This window comes from Martes martes (genome assembly GCF_963455335.1).
Source record: "Martes martes genome assembly, chromosome: 8".
NCBI lineage: Eukaryota > Metazoa > Chordata > Mammalia > Carnivora > Mustelidae > Martes > Martes martes.
This window is the reverse complement of record NC_137895.1, coordinates 87,618,713-87,633,904: the sequence shown is the minus strand read 5'-3', so window position 1 is coordinate 87,633,904 and position 15,192 is coordinate 87,618,713. Positions and strand designations below refer to the sequence as shown.

The window sequence follows — 15,192 nt, the reverse complement described above, 5'->3', positions numbered from 1 at the left end:
TTGCTTCTGCTTAATAGTGAATAGCATGGAGCTAAGCCCACGTAGAGAAGTATGGGCATCATCCTGGTCCCATGGGGACTTCAGTTGTATAGACAGTGAGCCAAATCCATGAACAGAGTAATGGGTCATTGGAGGACAGGACTTGACCAGAGGGCATGGCTGTCTGAGAGCCTCCCTACAAGACGGGGCCCGGGAAACAGTCATCATATTACCCTCTGGTGTCTAGGGGGAAGCTGAAATGCTGACTTGGGGGCCTGGTGGGGAAGGTGGGGTCCATACAGATCCTCCACCACCACCTCTGCCCCCTGGCATCTTTGTTGACAGGTCCTGTGACATTTCCGTCTCTGGCTCTTGCTGTGTGTGGAAGAGATACAGCACTGAAGCCTGCAAACCCAGGCCAGTTGACAGTTAGACAAATGCTGGAAACGGCAAAGGTATTTCCACCCAAGGGAGGAGAGAACCCCTGGAGCTTTCATATCCCAAGGGCTCCAAATCTCAGACGGATGGACTTCTCTTAAAATTTTTGTGACTAGCTAACGTGGGGTTCCAGAAGAAGAGACTAAGTTCTCTGCTGCTCCTGGGGCTGCTGGTGAGCTCTGATGCCCAGGACAGGGAATGGAAGGAGAAGCAGCAGACGTAGGCTTTAGCTGCTGTGCTTGGTGTTTGGAGGTGGTGAAATGCTACTTCACAGACACAACTATTTATTAGCAACTCTATTTCTAGGCATCTTTGAAAAACAGAGATATAAACTCTGGAAGAGCTTCTGGGTGGGGGCTGGGGGTAGGGATGGTGCTCATGACAGAACGAAATCGCATCTCTCAGATCCGAACTCCCCAAGCCTGCAGGGGCAGCTCTGCTCCTGCCTGCTGACAAAGCTCTCCTTCACCAGCTGAAGCCATACCTGTTTGACCTTCTCCTTCCTCTCCAGCCTCCCTCTCCTCCTCCCCTCCTGCCATTGCTTTATTTTCAGTGAGAAGATCAATGAAAGGTCTGGGTCTGCACATTTTGTTCTCCAGGTTCTCCTAGAGTTTTGCCTCAACTCACAGGGCTTTACCTCTCCATGTCCATTTGAAGCACGGGCTGACTTCTGAACTGAAGGGATCCTTCCAGGTCTGTTTTTCAGTGTCTCTATTTTGCAGATGAGAAGATCAAGGCTCAGAAAGCCAAGGGCTGCCTCTAGGTTCTAGACTCAGTCGGTCACAGGACTGCAAAGAAAATGCAGATCCTCTGGCTCCGCTTCCAACGTTCTTCCCAGTCCTCTTGGTTTCCACCACTCAGTCCACAGGTGAGGAAGGGGAAGCCTGGCAAGAGGCGTCACATGCCATGGTCACAGTCACTTTTAGGCAGAGGGACTCAACATGTACAACCCAACAGGCTCTTCCCAGTTTGTCACAAATCTTCCCTCAAAAAAGTACTGCTAAATAGAAACAAATATACTGCTTTGACTACCTGACCGGCTTTGAAGAGTGCCCATGGCTCATACAACTATAGCTCGCGTCACGAATGTAACACATCCAGAAAGAATGGCTATATTAGGGCACCTGGGTGGCTCAGTTGGTTAAATGTCTGCCTTCGGCTCAGGTCGTGATCCTGGGGTCCTGGGTTCAAACCCCGTTTCAGGCTCCCTGCTCAGCAGGGAGTCTGCTTCTCCCTTTCCTATCTCTCCCTCTGACACCCCTTTTCATGCTCTCTCTTTCTCTCAAAAAAATAAATAAGTAAAAATCTTAAAAAAAATGGCTTTATTCATCCTGTTAGACATTTACAGTTTAATTAGCAAATGATTTCACTTGCTTTTCTTAAGTTTTAAAAGGTTCTTAAAGAAGAGTTTGGAAGACCCATGGTTTCTGCTGTGGAAAAAAAAAAGTGGCCTAAGAATTTTGAACAGTTATCTTTTTTTTTCCTTGATAAAAATTCCTGTGGCAAGCAGGTCATCCAGAAGCAAGCCCTTTGGCCATTCCTTCTAAATGAGGCATCCCAGAGCCATAGGTTTGAGGTGTCTTAAAGAGTTTTGTTGCTACACTGAGGAGCAGGAATCTCTTGAAACAAGAGGTGGTTTGTTTGGTCTTCCACAATTCCATTTGTTTCCATGGATTTCTCTCTCTTGTTTTTTGAGGGGGAGGATTTCTTCACCCGCCTCCTTCTGCCATTATCCCCAGCCAGGCCAACATGGGAAGCCTTGAAAGAAATAAAAGGGGTCACATGCGGGAGGGGGCAGCTTTAATAATGGGGAGGGGCAAGGCGGGGGCTGGAGGTGGGAGGACAGGTGTGGGCTGACAGCTCCGTGCGGGGCCACTGCTGAAGAACCGGCAGATATCTAGGTAGAGGCGCTGAGGGCGGATGGCAGCAGGGTAATACCGGATTAGTGGGAAGACACCCAGAGAGTGAAGGGTAGGGAAGAAGGAGGCAGCATTAAGTCTGGGGAAGCCTGGAGGAATCTCTGGACTGGGAGGAAGGCCTGAGTGGTGTATCTGTGATGCCCCCACATTCCCGAAATCATAACCAGGGCGGGATGGACTATCTGATGGCTGTCTGTCCTTCCATGCTGGGATGGCTATACGGTTAACCGGCAAGAGTAAGAACATTGGTGCCAGCGTGGGAGGAAAACATGGTCTGGGAAACAGTCTCGAATGGGAGTTGGGGCTGGGAACAGCAAGAACTTTCCATGAAGACCCATTTTCCTGCTCTCTGTGTTGTGATTGGAGACGTGTTGCAGGTGAGAACACACAGGCAGAAGTGCCAGAGTGGTATCACTAACCAGACACTGGCCCCCACGAGGTGTAGGTAGCCACAACAGCACTGAGTTCATGCAGCCGGGCACCGACCCTGTGTACTGCCCTGGGCACTGACTCCGTGCACTGCCCCAGGCACTGACCCTGTGGAGAATGGAGCAGGGAGGGGTAACTTCCCACTGTCTGGTGCAGGTCTCCTGGGAATTAGAAAATTCACAAATAGAAAATGAGAATTACATGTGACCTCTATGGCCACAGCAGTGGGAAAGGAAGTGACACTGTTGAGTGTCCACTGTGTGCCAGGCACTAGGCTGGAAGTTTCATTTCGTGATTGTTGGAGTGCTGGAGTTCAAGCAGCATGCTGTGAGGCCCTGCTGTGTCCTGGGCAGTGTCCCTGCCCTTATCCTACTGTTTCTGGGGTCTGCTTTCCAAAATGGGTCCACAATGTGGATTGTTGGCTTCTGTAAGAAGCCTGGCTTCTTACAACCAGTTTGACCGGGACACCTTCAGATCAACAGTTATGGGGTTCATGGCAAAAAAAAAAAAAAAAAAAAGGAGTCAAATAAAAACAACAACAACAACAACAACAACAACAAAAAAGAAAAAAAAGGACACATCATATGGGAAAGGAGTAGTTAGGGCTGAATGGATGGCCCTGGGACTAGGGAATGAGTGAGCAGAGTTAAGATAATCATTGACAATGACTTGTCCCCGAAGAGATACTGAGCAAGTGGCTCCTGCTGGGAGCCTGTAAGCCTCCTGTCCTAAATTCCTTTGGTCCCAGAGCCACCAGGCTTTGGAACATCATCTAGACCCTCTGATGGAGTACTCCCTGCTTAGCAACCAGTGCGAGGACGGGATGGGAATCTGCTGCCTTTACAGGTCTCTGCTGCAAGCTGGCCTGTGGATGGCTTATTTCCAGCCTGTGTGCTTTCTAAACATTTTGACACTATTGGGTTCTGCCTGGCTGTTAGTCCTTAGAGCACCCTGAAATCAGCAGCTGGGGCTGGAAGAAGAGGGTTTGTTGTTTGTTTTGTGTTTGAAATCCAACTGCTTGGTTTCAGCAGCTTGGTTCAGTGATGCTTTGAGTCCTTGGAAGGAGAGACTCACCTTGCTGGTCTGTGGAGGGGAGCCCCTCCCTGACAGGGCTGAGTCAGAGGCCTGAGACAAGGTCCAGGTGGAATCCTTGGGGAACAGGTGCAGGGCAGCCCGTGAAGACTCAAGCGTTGGTTGCATCACATGCCCGTGTCAGGGAAGGCTGCTAATTCCCAATCCCAAACCCTAAGTATGATTATTGGATCCTAGACTTATTCTCTGAGCACTTGCTTTGTGCTGAAGGGTTGGAGGTTTGGGATAAAGATGAATGTGACCCTGGCTCACGTCCAGGGATGTGGCTCCTTGCTGCACAAGGAGGACATGGCAGGCTGTGAGAGAGGTCCAAGGGAGTGTGCGGAGGGTGGAGGGGGAAGTGGAGATTCAGTCCTGCCAGGAGAGTCTGCCCTCAGCATCCATGTGTACTTCTTACTGGCTGAATGGTTCCCTTCACACTGGCGGCTTGCCTTTCTGGTCCACTGGCCAGGTTAGAAGCTTTTGAAAACTTATGAGGGAAAGCATTTAGGGGTCTGTGCTTGCTAGCAGCTTGTTGAAAGAAGGATTTTGTCCTGCAGGATGATCCTTCTTCTGTTATTAGAGACAGCAAAGCTTACAGCTCATTATACCAACAGGTCAACATCCTTGTGGCATAGTCGGGATCAAGGGCAAATGTTCCCATTTTATAGGTGAAGGCGCTGAGGATCACAGTTGAAGTCAGCTGCTAAGTCACAGCCAGAACTGAGTCTTCACTTCCACTGCACTGCCTTAGAGAGAATGTGGGACATGTTATTTGGATAAGCACACTGAGGTGATATAAAAGGTGAAGTTTAGAAATAATGGAAATAAAATGCTATCTAATATTTAAGCACATGGACATTATGTAAAAGGTAGTGAAAAGTATGGAAGTAAAATGGTATATGACATCAAAGTCAAGGGAAGAGGAGGACTCTCGTTTCTCAACTTGACTTTCAAAAACTGGCAATAGGTCTAGAAAGGGAAGGTGTCCAGTGGAGAGAATGGGAAGGGAGACTTGGAGTAAAAGCAGGATCACAGAGCAGGAACATATGCAGATTGTGTGCCTGGCACAAGCCTGGGGCATAATAGATGCTCGATAAATGTCCATTCCTCTCCTTCACAGAGGGACTAAGACACTCCTGAGGCTGGCATGGCCTGGGCACAGTCATGGTGGAGCAATGGACAATTAGGGTGTTGTTCAGATAGTCACAGATAAGGACACATTTGACTTTGGATTGAGGTTCTCTCCAAATCTTTCAGCCTCAGGATTTATTGGCATGATTATGATTATATAAGCCAGATTGGGGGAAAAAAACCAAAGTGGCATATGGGCTTGCTTCCTTCAGCGTTCTCTTACTGCAAACCAAGTAGCATGAACCGGTAGCTCCATGTTCTTCACCCTCATTCCTGCTCTGGACTTCTTGTTAAGACACAGGATTGGAGATTGAGGGGAGGAGATATGAGAAGGAAAATGACATTTCTTGAGTTTCTGCTACTAACTAGGAACTGCATTTAGCACATGCATATATGCTCTGTTCTGTTTTTGCACTAGCCATATTCTTCTTCTTATTTGCTTTTGGAAATGAGGAAATTCAGGCTCAAAGAGCATTTTGAATGATCCAGGGTCATTTAACTAAAATACAGTGAAATTGAGACTTAAACTCAAAATTTATGGGTTTTTTTTGGTCTTGTGATGTATGTATCTTTAATAAAGTATCATGCTGTATGCTCTTTTTAGAAAATTTTTATTTTTTTAAAAATTTCTTTTCAGTGTTCCAGAATGCATTGTTTATGCACTACACCCAGTGTTCTATGCAATACATGCCCTCCATAATACCCACCATCAGGCTCACCCAACCTCCCACCCCTCAAACTTAAGTTTTTTATGTTATGTTATGCTCTCTTTCTCCTGGGCCCTGAGAAATTCTGGTTTTGTAACTCACGGGCCTACATGGACTGCATGGCCTTAGCACCAGAAAGGAGGAGATAGCTTTGCTTCACCCAAAATAGTAGTGATACCTAATATTTGTATCATGTCATGGTTTTCAGACAACTTGGTGTGAGTTTCCCATTTTATAGCTAAGAGTGCAGAGCCTCAACATTGAATTTAAAGTCACAGAGTCGGGAAATCACTAACTGCAATTCACAGTTAGACCATCTGACCTTAAGTTCCATTCCAGGACTCATGTGTCTGGCCACACAGGCAAAGGAAGGACTGTGATTGAGTTTAGGTGTGGAAGCTCTCTGCATTTGGTGACTCAATGTGTTTTCTGATACTCATCCATCCCTGGTAATCTTGAGAAGTCAGACTTCCTGGATTTTCAGCAGAATCACCCGATAATCCATGATTAGTGACTAGTTACATCAATGCACACTTGGACCTCAGAGTTATGGAAAGCCTTTGATGGCAACCTCTTGTTGGGTACCCAGAGTCAGACAGACCCAGGAATAGAGAATTTTTCCCTAAGTCCCTCATCCTCTGGGTTTTCAAGTCGAAAAATGACAGAGTTGATAGCTGTAAGGACTTTTAGTTGCAAGAAAGAAAATTCTCCTCTTTTTAGTGACTGGTTCTTTTGCTCTCCTGGTGTGGTATGGGACGGAGTCAAGATATTTTGAAAAATGACAACCCTTCTGAAGCATCCTAGCCAACTTCTCTCTGTAAGAGTATGAATACTTGCCCACATGACGTTTGTACTCCACAAAAGCACTTGTTGACATTCTTCCTGGAGCAGAGGGAGAGAAGCAAGGACTCTGAAGCCGCTACTGAGGGGCCCCATGAAGTTAATAAACCTGTCACCTCTTTCATCAGCCTCATCGGGTGGCAAGCCGGCACAGGCCCAGTGATAGTTGCCCTCCTTTGGGTTGGTCCAGAGCAGGGAACAGCATTCTGCAGAAGGTCTATTTTTTCAGATTGAGAAACCCACGTCCTGATCTCCTCTTTTGATGATTTCACAAAAATCGAATTGCATGACAGATGCCCAGATAAACAGGAGAAGTTTGCAGTCAAAGCAAGTTTTGGGATGGAGCTGATTAGTAGATTTTTAATGGCTATTAGCTTGATAATCACTAACCAGGCGTAGCTTCCAGGCAGACCAAACCCATGCATAAAGTGTGTCCACACCCATGCACACCAACACCTAGTTGGCAGGTATAAAAGGGGACCCTGACAGTCTCCCGACAGCAGAGCATAGTCTCCAGCCTTAACTCGTCTCGGAAACCTCAAATTTTCCTCGCTGGGCAGAGGCATCATGAGCTGTCAGATCTCGTGCAAATCTCGAAGAGGAGGAGGAGGAGGTGGAGGATTCCGGGGCTTCAGCAGCGGTTCAGCTGTGGTCTCCGGCGGGAGCCGGAGATCAGCCTCTAGCTTCTCCTGCTTGAGCCGCCATGGTGGTGGCGGAGGGGGCTACGGTGGCGGCTTTGGCAGTCGGAGTCTTGTTGGCCTTGGAGGCACCAAGAGCATCTCCATTAGTGTGGCTGGAGGAGGTGGAAGCTTTGGCTCCGGTGGTGGATTTGGTGGCAGAGGAGGTGGCTTTGGAGGCAGCATTGGCTTCGGTGGAGGCGGCTTTGGCGGAGGACGCTTTGGAGGTGGTGGTGGCTTTGGGGGTTTTGGGGGTCCTGGCGGTGTTGGGCCTGGAGGATTCCCTGGTGGAGGCATCCACGAAGTCTCCATCAACCAGAGCCTCCTGCAGCCTCTCAACGTGAAAATTGACCCAGAGATCCAGAATGTGAAGTCTCAGGAGCGGGAACAGATCAAAACACTCAACAACAAATTTGCTTCTTTCATTGACAAGGTGAGTCATGAGAAGCTGGCTCAGTCTGATGCTCAGGATGCCCTACTTCCACTGCTCACTGGAAAGTAAACAGCACAGATTCGTTTCCTTTAGGAGCCCTCAGTGTAGTCCAACTAGCATGGCTTATCTCCCAAATGGGAAAGATGCTGTCTTCCTGAGCTGCAGTTAGGAATTATGTATGCCTTTGGCTTTATTGTTTCAGCCTAAATAAGTAAGATTGTTGGAAAATTTTGAAAATCATGGGAAAACTGATCTAGACAAGTAATGGACTGAGGAGTCAGGCCAAGTGGCAGCAGGTGTTGGAAGAAGTTGGTAAGACATCTTCTGAGACAGTCTTTCCTTCCTTGGAAGTTATCACTCTCTTAAGTACTGGGAAGCTGAACCTGCTTAAGGACGAACGAAATTCCTGCCTTCAAGAGAAGCATTCTCAGTTTTGTGACCCGTAATGTCTTTATGGTTGTCACTTTTGAGCATTCCAGGGTTTTGTCCTATTTCAAGGCAGATGAACTTGCCTCAGAAATTTATGAGGCTCTTAAAAATCAGACCGAGGAGCCCTGCCCTGCGGTGCTCTCACACTTAGCACCTTTAGGAGCAGTGCCAGTGGACGCCTGTTTTTGGTTTGCCCAAGACTTTCTGGGACTTGCCGGGAATTCAACCAAGATGGGAGAGGGAAATGGCCTGGAGTCTTGGGAGCAGCTGCAAATAAGATAGTGGGCGGTATATTGGGAAAAGAGCTCTCTGCATGGACAGTACCGGCTGTAACATTAGGAGTCTGTGGAGGTAGGGAATTCGGGCTGGATCCAGCATCCATCTTGTGAGCACAAAGCCACGTAAACGTCCTTATGTCCTGAAGCAGGGTCAGGGCTGTCTCTGGCAAGTGAGTCCCGCTGGTGGGAGGGGCAATCCAGAGCTCCTGCACTCTTCCTCTGGTCCCTGCAGGTGCGGTTCCTGGAGCAGCAGAACCAGGTGCTGCAGACCAAGTGGGAGCTGCTGCAGCAGCTGGATGTGGGCACCCGCACCACCAACCTGGAGCCCATCTTTCAAGCGTACATTGCCAAGCTGAAGAAATACGTGGATACGCTCTCTGCAGAGCGAACATCCCAAGATTCAGAGCTGAACAACATGCAGGATCTCGTTGAGGATTTTAAGAAGAAGTAGGTGGCCGAGTAAATGCTGAGTAAATAGCGATCGTAGCCATCCGCTCTTTCCTCTAGGAGGCCACTCATGTCCCCCTTGCATTTGCGGTGATAATTTGTGTGTGCTGATTCTTTGTGAGGAAGATGTTAAGGGCTTTAGAGATCACGTTTTCTTCACACGTTTGGGAGTTAATTTATAGAAATGCAACCTTATTTGGGACATCACAGTTACCATTTGGAGAGTGAAGGAGTGTTTCATACTCAGAGAATGGAGGATTTGGGATGAGTCCAGTAGGAAAAGGAAAAGAAAAAAGTAAACAAAGTAGAACTAATCTAGCAGCTTTGTCCCCGGGTCCCTACAGGTATGAAGATGAAATCAACAAGCGCACAGCTGCTGAGAATGATTTTGTGACCCTCAAAAAGGTGAGCAAGAGAATGTCATGGCTGGGTGGGACTGAGGGGGCTTCAGAGGCCCACCAGGTCCAGGCAGACAGGCTGGAGAACATCTCTGAGTGGAAGCAGCAGTAACTAGGGGAAAGAGGTGAAACACATCCACCACTCATTCTCTTGAAAACAGAAGTGTCTCTGCAGTTCAAGCTTCTGGAGCTGTTCTGCACATTTGCCGGAGCATTTCCACCAATAATCTCCGTCAAGCCTATATTGGGCCGTGCACGATGCAAACACAGAGAACACTTCGATTTTCTTCTAAAGTGCTGAGGAAGGGATGGACCTCCCTTAGAATGCCTAAAGATACTGTCGGTTGTGCTGACGAGTTCAGGCTAGAAGGCAGAAGCTTTGGTGTAAAATCCAGAGAAGATCAGGAGAGGTGGGATGGACAGACAGGATGGGAGAATTGAGGACTGTTAAAAGCCAGAGCTCCAATGGGAGTGTGTGAGCAGTGAACGAGGGCATGGGGGCCCTTAGTCGAGATGCATTGTGGGCTCTGTGCCAAATGACATTGCGGATACCTGGCACACCTGGGGTGCCTGGGGTGTTGGAGAGCAGCTGACAGGGACTGGGTGGAAGAGGGAGACAAAGAGAGGGTGGGGCCCAGACCTTGAGCCATGCGTGAGTTTCGCCAGAGGCCCCCTCATGTTTTTTGTAGGATGTGGACAATACCTACATGACCAAGGTGGAGCTGCAGGCCAAGACGGACGTGCTGACCCAGGAGCTTGAGTTCATTAAATTTCTTTTTGATGCGGTAAGGAGGCTACTCCTGGAGAGACCCTTGCTTCCCACCCTTCCCACCAAAGCAGTCCTTCCCAATGAGTGAAAAGGTGGGATGAGTGGGGTTTATGGACTGGTTGACTCCCACTTGCCACCATTCCAGACCACTATGGGGTTTCTGGGGTGTAGTTTTTGGAGGAGAGGAACTATCTCCTCTGATATTACAAGAAGGAAGACTCAGGAAACACAAGACAACATCCCTCCACTCCATTCCTCAAATGTCCAGCTGCCCTTAGGTAGAGCGCTGTCTTTTCCCCATCCCTATGTCTAATGTACTTCAGACCACCCCTCCGTGCCCATGTGTACACATATCTTCTGAAACATTTGTTATTCATAGGTTTCTTTCTGGGGGCATCAAACTTAACAAAACTGTCTAAATGGTGAAGGTTATCCAGCAGGAGGCTCAGAAATAGGCTCCTCGGGATGTCTGAGTGGCTCAGTGGGTTAAGCTGCTGCCTTCGGCTCAGGTCATGATCCTAGGTCTTGGGATCGAGTCCTGCATCGGGCTCTTTGCTTGACGGGGAGCCTGCTTCTATCTCTGCCTCTGCCTGCTTGTGCGTGCTCTCTCTCTCTCTCTGATAAATAAATAAATAAAATCTTAAAAAAAAAAAAAAAAGAAATAGCCTCTTCTCCCATAATTCTCTGGGCATCCTTGGCAGAGGCCTGGGATTGGTGGCTGTCTCACTTTCATTCCACCCATCGAATCCCACTCAACTTAGTCTGAGCATCTATATTTCCCTAATGCCAGGGAGATGGATGCCTCCTCACAGCCTTTGGCTGTGGGCAGGGAAGCCATGGCCAGACCTCCCATTGTGTTGCAGGAGCTGTCCCAGATGCAGCAGACTATCACCGACACCAACGTCATTCTGTCCATGGACAACAACCGCAGCCTGGACCTAGACAGCATCATCTCCGAGGTCCAGAGCCAGTATGAGGAGATCGCCCAGAAGAGCAAGGCCGAGGCCGAGGCACTGTACCACAGCAAGGTGAGTATGCGGAGAGCAGAGAGAGCCACAGCTGTCTGACAAGCTGGGTTTCACCTTGGCCGGAGAGCGTCAGTGAGATGATGGGTGGCTTTGTCTAATGGCAATTGGGCATCATTCCCAAGCAAGAGTGAGCACAGGACCACAACTGCCCTCAATTGAGAATGGCACCAAGTCCTTTTGGGGATATGAGATAGCTCCCCACCTCTCTCATAGGCAGCTTGGTTGACCCAGCCTGTATTAGACTTTCCTTGGCTCAAGCTAGGCTTCCTCTAAGCTGCCACTGCCCTCCTCTTCCCATACAGTATGAAGAACTCCAGGTGACCGCAGGGAAACACGGAGACAGCCTGAAGGAGGTCAAGATGGAGATCAGCGAGCTGAACCGCATGATCCAGAGGCTGCAAGGGGAGATCGCCCACGTGAAGAAGCAGGTAGGCACAGCCTCAGGGCTGTGTGGCTCCAGGGGTCGAGAGGGGCTCATGTGGGTGGGAGGTTGTGTGTGGGTATGTGTGGGGGATGGGAGTGTGTGAGTGTGTGTATGAGAGAGAAAGAGAGAGAGGAGAACCTGAGAAATTCTAATCTAGCATATGTTGATCCCATCTCGAGTATAACATAATTTAAGGCTTGTAACAATTTTTATGGTCGTCTAAGAGATTCCAAAGTAAGGATTGGTGCAGGGAAAGAACTGTGTTACCTTTCAGATTGCTTCCACAAATGAAAGGGAGTGATAACAGATAAAGCACAAGGTCATCTGGCTGAACAGGGGGAGGGTTGGAGGCTCCACACTAGGTTCCAACCCTAAGCACCAGCAGTGGCATGGTGGTGGGGCAATGGCTGTGGCAGGGAGCTGGCCAGGGGATGGACCTTAGCTTGGAAGAGATCACATGGGATGGAGAGTTGACTCCAGGGGCAGCAGAAGTTCTATGAAGTGGTCCACATCCGAGGTTTTCATTTGCAGCTGTAAACTGGGATAATGTCCTGTGTTGTGAGGACAAAAGTCATATGGGGAAGGCATAAGGGTCTAGTCAGAGTTGACTGGAAGACGATGCCCTGGAGATGACAGCAGGTCTTAGCAGCACTGTTTGTGACTCGCATTAACTCCAGAGGGACCCAACCCTTCCAGGGCCAGTGAGTCTGGCTTCCCACACCCTGAACACATTCGTTTCCCTTCCCCACCTGCCAGGAAGACTCCACTCTCCAAGCCAAGAGAAACCTTTTCTCCCTCTCTCCCAGTGTAAGAGTGTGCAAGAAGCCATCGCAGATGCTGAGCAGAAGGGAGAGCACGCCCTCAAAGACGCTCAGAGCAAGCTCTCTGACCTGGAGGATGCCCTGCAGCAGGCCCGGGAGGACCTGGCCCGACTGCTGCGCGACTACCAGGAGCTCATGAACGTCAAGCTGGCCTTGGACGTGGAGATCGCCACCTACCGCAAGCTGCTGGAGGGCGAGGAGTGCAGGTGAGGGGCGCTGGGGAGGCCGAAGCCGCTCTCTCCTAGAACCAGGAAGGAAGACTAAGGCAGGGAAAGCTGGGGATGGAGCAGGGCCTTCTGACAGCTGAGAGCTGACCTCACTATGTTCCTCAAACAGCCATTCATGACCCAAAGCATTTAGTGTACAGTTGTAGTTTTATCAGTACAGGAATGACTGTCAAAGCTGATTAAATTAAGCAATAAGTTAATCTTGGTCTTTCCTCAAAGAGAAAATAAAATGTGGTGAAAACAGGTCAGTCCTAGATAGCCTGAAACACTGGCTTATGGGTAAGCAGGGTGCATGGTGTCTTCTCCCTCCACCTTGGGACCCAGAGCCAGGGAACCACGTTGGAAGGCTCTGACTGGTAGAGGCATGACTGGCTGGCTGTTCCCCAGCAGCAGGTGCCAGGCCTGGTTCTGTGCAGATTTCCGGGGTGACAAACTCCCAAAAGGGAACCTTTCCTTCCCCCATCTGAAGACCTTGCCTGAGCCCTTTGTCTGTGTTAGCAATATCCCCAGTGATTTTATCTGGTTGAAGCAACCAGAAGGGGACAAGTTAGCCCAGGCCACCAGCAAGCCAGCATGACAGGGAAGGAGCCTAAGCTTTGCTTAGGCTATTGCTCTGCACCTGTCTTCAAGGCCATGCCCCCTATCCCCAGACTGCAGGAAGAAGTGGAAAAGATTTCAGATGCAGCCGAGGAGGTGGGGGCAGGAGGATAGAATGGGGAGGTTGTACAGGGTTGCAGTTCTTTCTGAATTAGATGCTCACAGTGCAGCCTTGTTTCAAAATTTCTAGTGTGGCTTGGATTCAGAATAGCAGAATCCCTCCCAAGGATTTAAATACAAAAACGGGTTGTGCATCAGAAGTGAATTTGCTTTTTGATCATTTTCATCTGAGCCAAAAATTGAGATGCGTTGGGTTGCTATGCCATGTGGACAAACATGGGGCCTGCCCATCTCTGTGGTCTGGCAGCATGGAAGAGAGCAGGCTCTGGAAGGCCCTGGTGGCTAATGGTCGAGGTGCCTGCTTGCAGGTGGAAGCTCTAGAACAATAAGTACATGGAACCTAAGGGCCCTGTCACGAGCTACTTTCTTTTTCCCTGACAGGATGTCTGGAGATCTCAGTAGCAACGTCACTGTGTGTAAGTAGTGGGGTCTTCCCGTCCCGTGTGTGGTGTGTTGGGAGGACACAGGGGTTGGCAGTCAGAATTTCCATGGGAATACCATCTTTCTCTGCAGCTGTGACCAGCAGCAGCATGTCTTCGAGTGTGGCCTCCAAGACTGGCTTTGGAGGCTACGGTTCTGGAGGTAGAGGATCCGGTTCTGGAGGAGGCGGAGGCTACAGCTCTGGAAGTTCAAGTTACAGCTCTGGAGGCAGAGGCTCAAGCTCCAGAGGTGGCGGTGGAGTGGGCTATGGCTCTGGTGGGGGCTCCAGAGGAGGCTCTGGCTCTGGAGGAGGATACAGCTCTGGAGGCAGCTCCAGAGGAGGCTCTGGCTCTGGAGGTGGCAGTGGAGGAAAATACAGCTCTGGAGGAGGATATGGCTCTGGAGGCAGCTCCAGAGGAGGTGCCGGCTCTGGGGGAGGCTCTGGCTCTGGAGGGGGATATGGCTCTGGAGGTGGCTCTAGAGGGGGTTCTAGCTCTGAAAAGGGGGGTTCTGGCTCAGGTGAAGGTTACGGTTCCAGCGTGACCTTCTCTTTTAGATAAGGACGGAGTTCCCCTCTTGACTCTTCCGCTTTAGAATGTAGAAGCCTGTCTCTGTACATCCAACTGACAGCAAGTCAAACCTTGTCATCCACCTCTGAGGGCATTCTGGAGGAAAGGGATGCCCACATACCATGTTTGAAATATCTTCTCTCCACACCAATTAGTTGGAGCCAGTGACACTGTCTGAACCCTAGGGAAGGCTCTGCACTGCCTGGGCTTGGACTTCCCACGGTGGTCCCTTTCCTGGCCCCTCCTTGCATTGCCCACTTGGTGGTCCTTCTCCTGATGACTATTCTGTGGAAGGCCCCACCTCAAAGCCTGTACCTGTCTCATGACCCTGCCCCCAGAGAAACATGTTTCTGTGTATATAGCCCACCTTGCTGGCTCTGCATCTGAAGTTCTGTGGTCTTGGTGTCTGCACAATAAACCTCATTTGCAATGGATAACATGTGGAGTGTGTTTAATGTTAAGCCTTGGCAGGAGTGGGTAGCCAAGAGCTATTACTCATTGCTGTCTGATTGAAGATACCAGAAAATGGAGAGATTGGGAAGTGATAAAAGACAAGCTTCCTGGAGCAGGGACATGTTGCCCTGAGGCAGTGTGGCTGGGAGAAGCCAAGGGTATTTTTTTCTGGAAGTCTTTAAGAACAGAGACAGGAGGGGCTAGCCCTGGAGTCAGGGTGTGAGGGTGATGTTCTTATAAAGTATTTGCCAGATCTGGGGACTGTGATATTGCCAGGAGGATGACGGTGGGGTTTGTGGAAAATTCTCTTGCCCAGAAAAAGCCACTCTTAACAAGCTTTTCCCACAGCTACCCCCACCCATCAATCCTACCCCAACTGTCTTCTGACAAGAGCTCTCACCTGAGTCCCTTCTCCTCAGGGCAAATCAGCTGAGCCCCTTGAGTTCCATCCAGGCTGTCTGCAGTGCTGAGCTTCCAATGTAAAATTCCCTTAGCTCAACCTAGGTCATGAACACTCTAGATCCCCAAAGCCCTAAGTCCTCGGCAGGAGTTCTCAATGAAGGCTGAAGAAGAGGATCTGGGGAA

At 49.5% G+C, this 15,192-nt stretch overlaps 1 protein-coding gene across 1 annotated transcript; it reads left to right on the top strand.

Moving 5' to 3' along the window:
* The first annotated feature begins 7,016 nt into the window (after nucleotides 1–7,016).
* Nucleotides 7,017–14,587, top strand: KRT2 (keratin 2). The gene is made up of 9 exons (XM_080812344.1): nucleotides 7,017–7,627; nucleotides 8,567–8,781; nucleotides 9,126–9,186; nucleotides 9,869–9,964; nucleotides 10,812–10,976; nucleotides 11,279–11,404; nucleotides 12,207–12,427; nucleotides 13,547–13,581; nucleotides 13,679–14,587. Exons 1-9 carry the CDS (start codon nucleotides 7,085–7,087, stop codon nucleotides 14,143–14,145), a joined length of 1,929 nt encoding a protein of 642 aa, XP_080668470.1. The 5' UTR covers nucleotides 7,017–7,084; the 3' UTR covers nucleotides 14,146–14,587.
* Nucleotides 14,588–15,192: the final 605 nt, after the last annotated feature.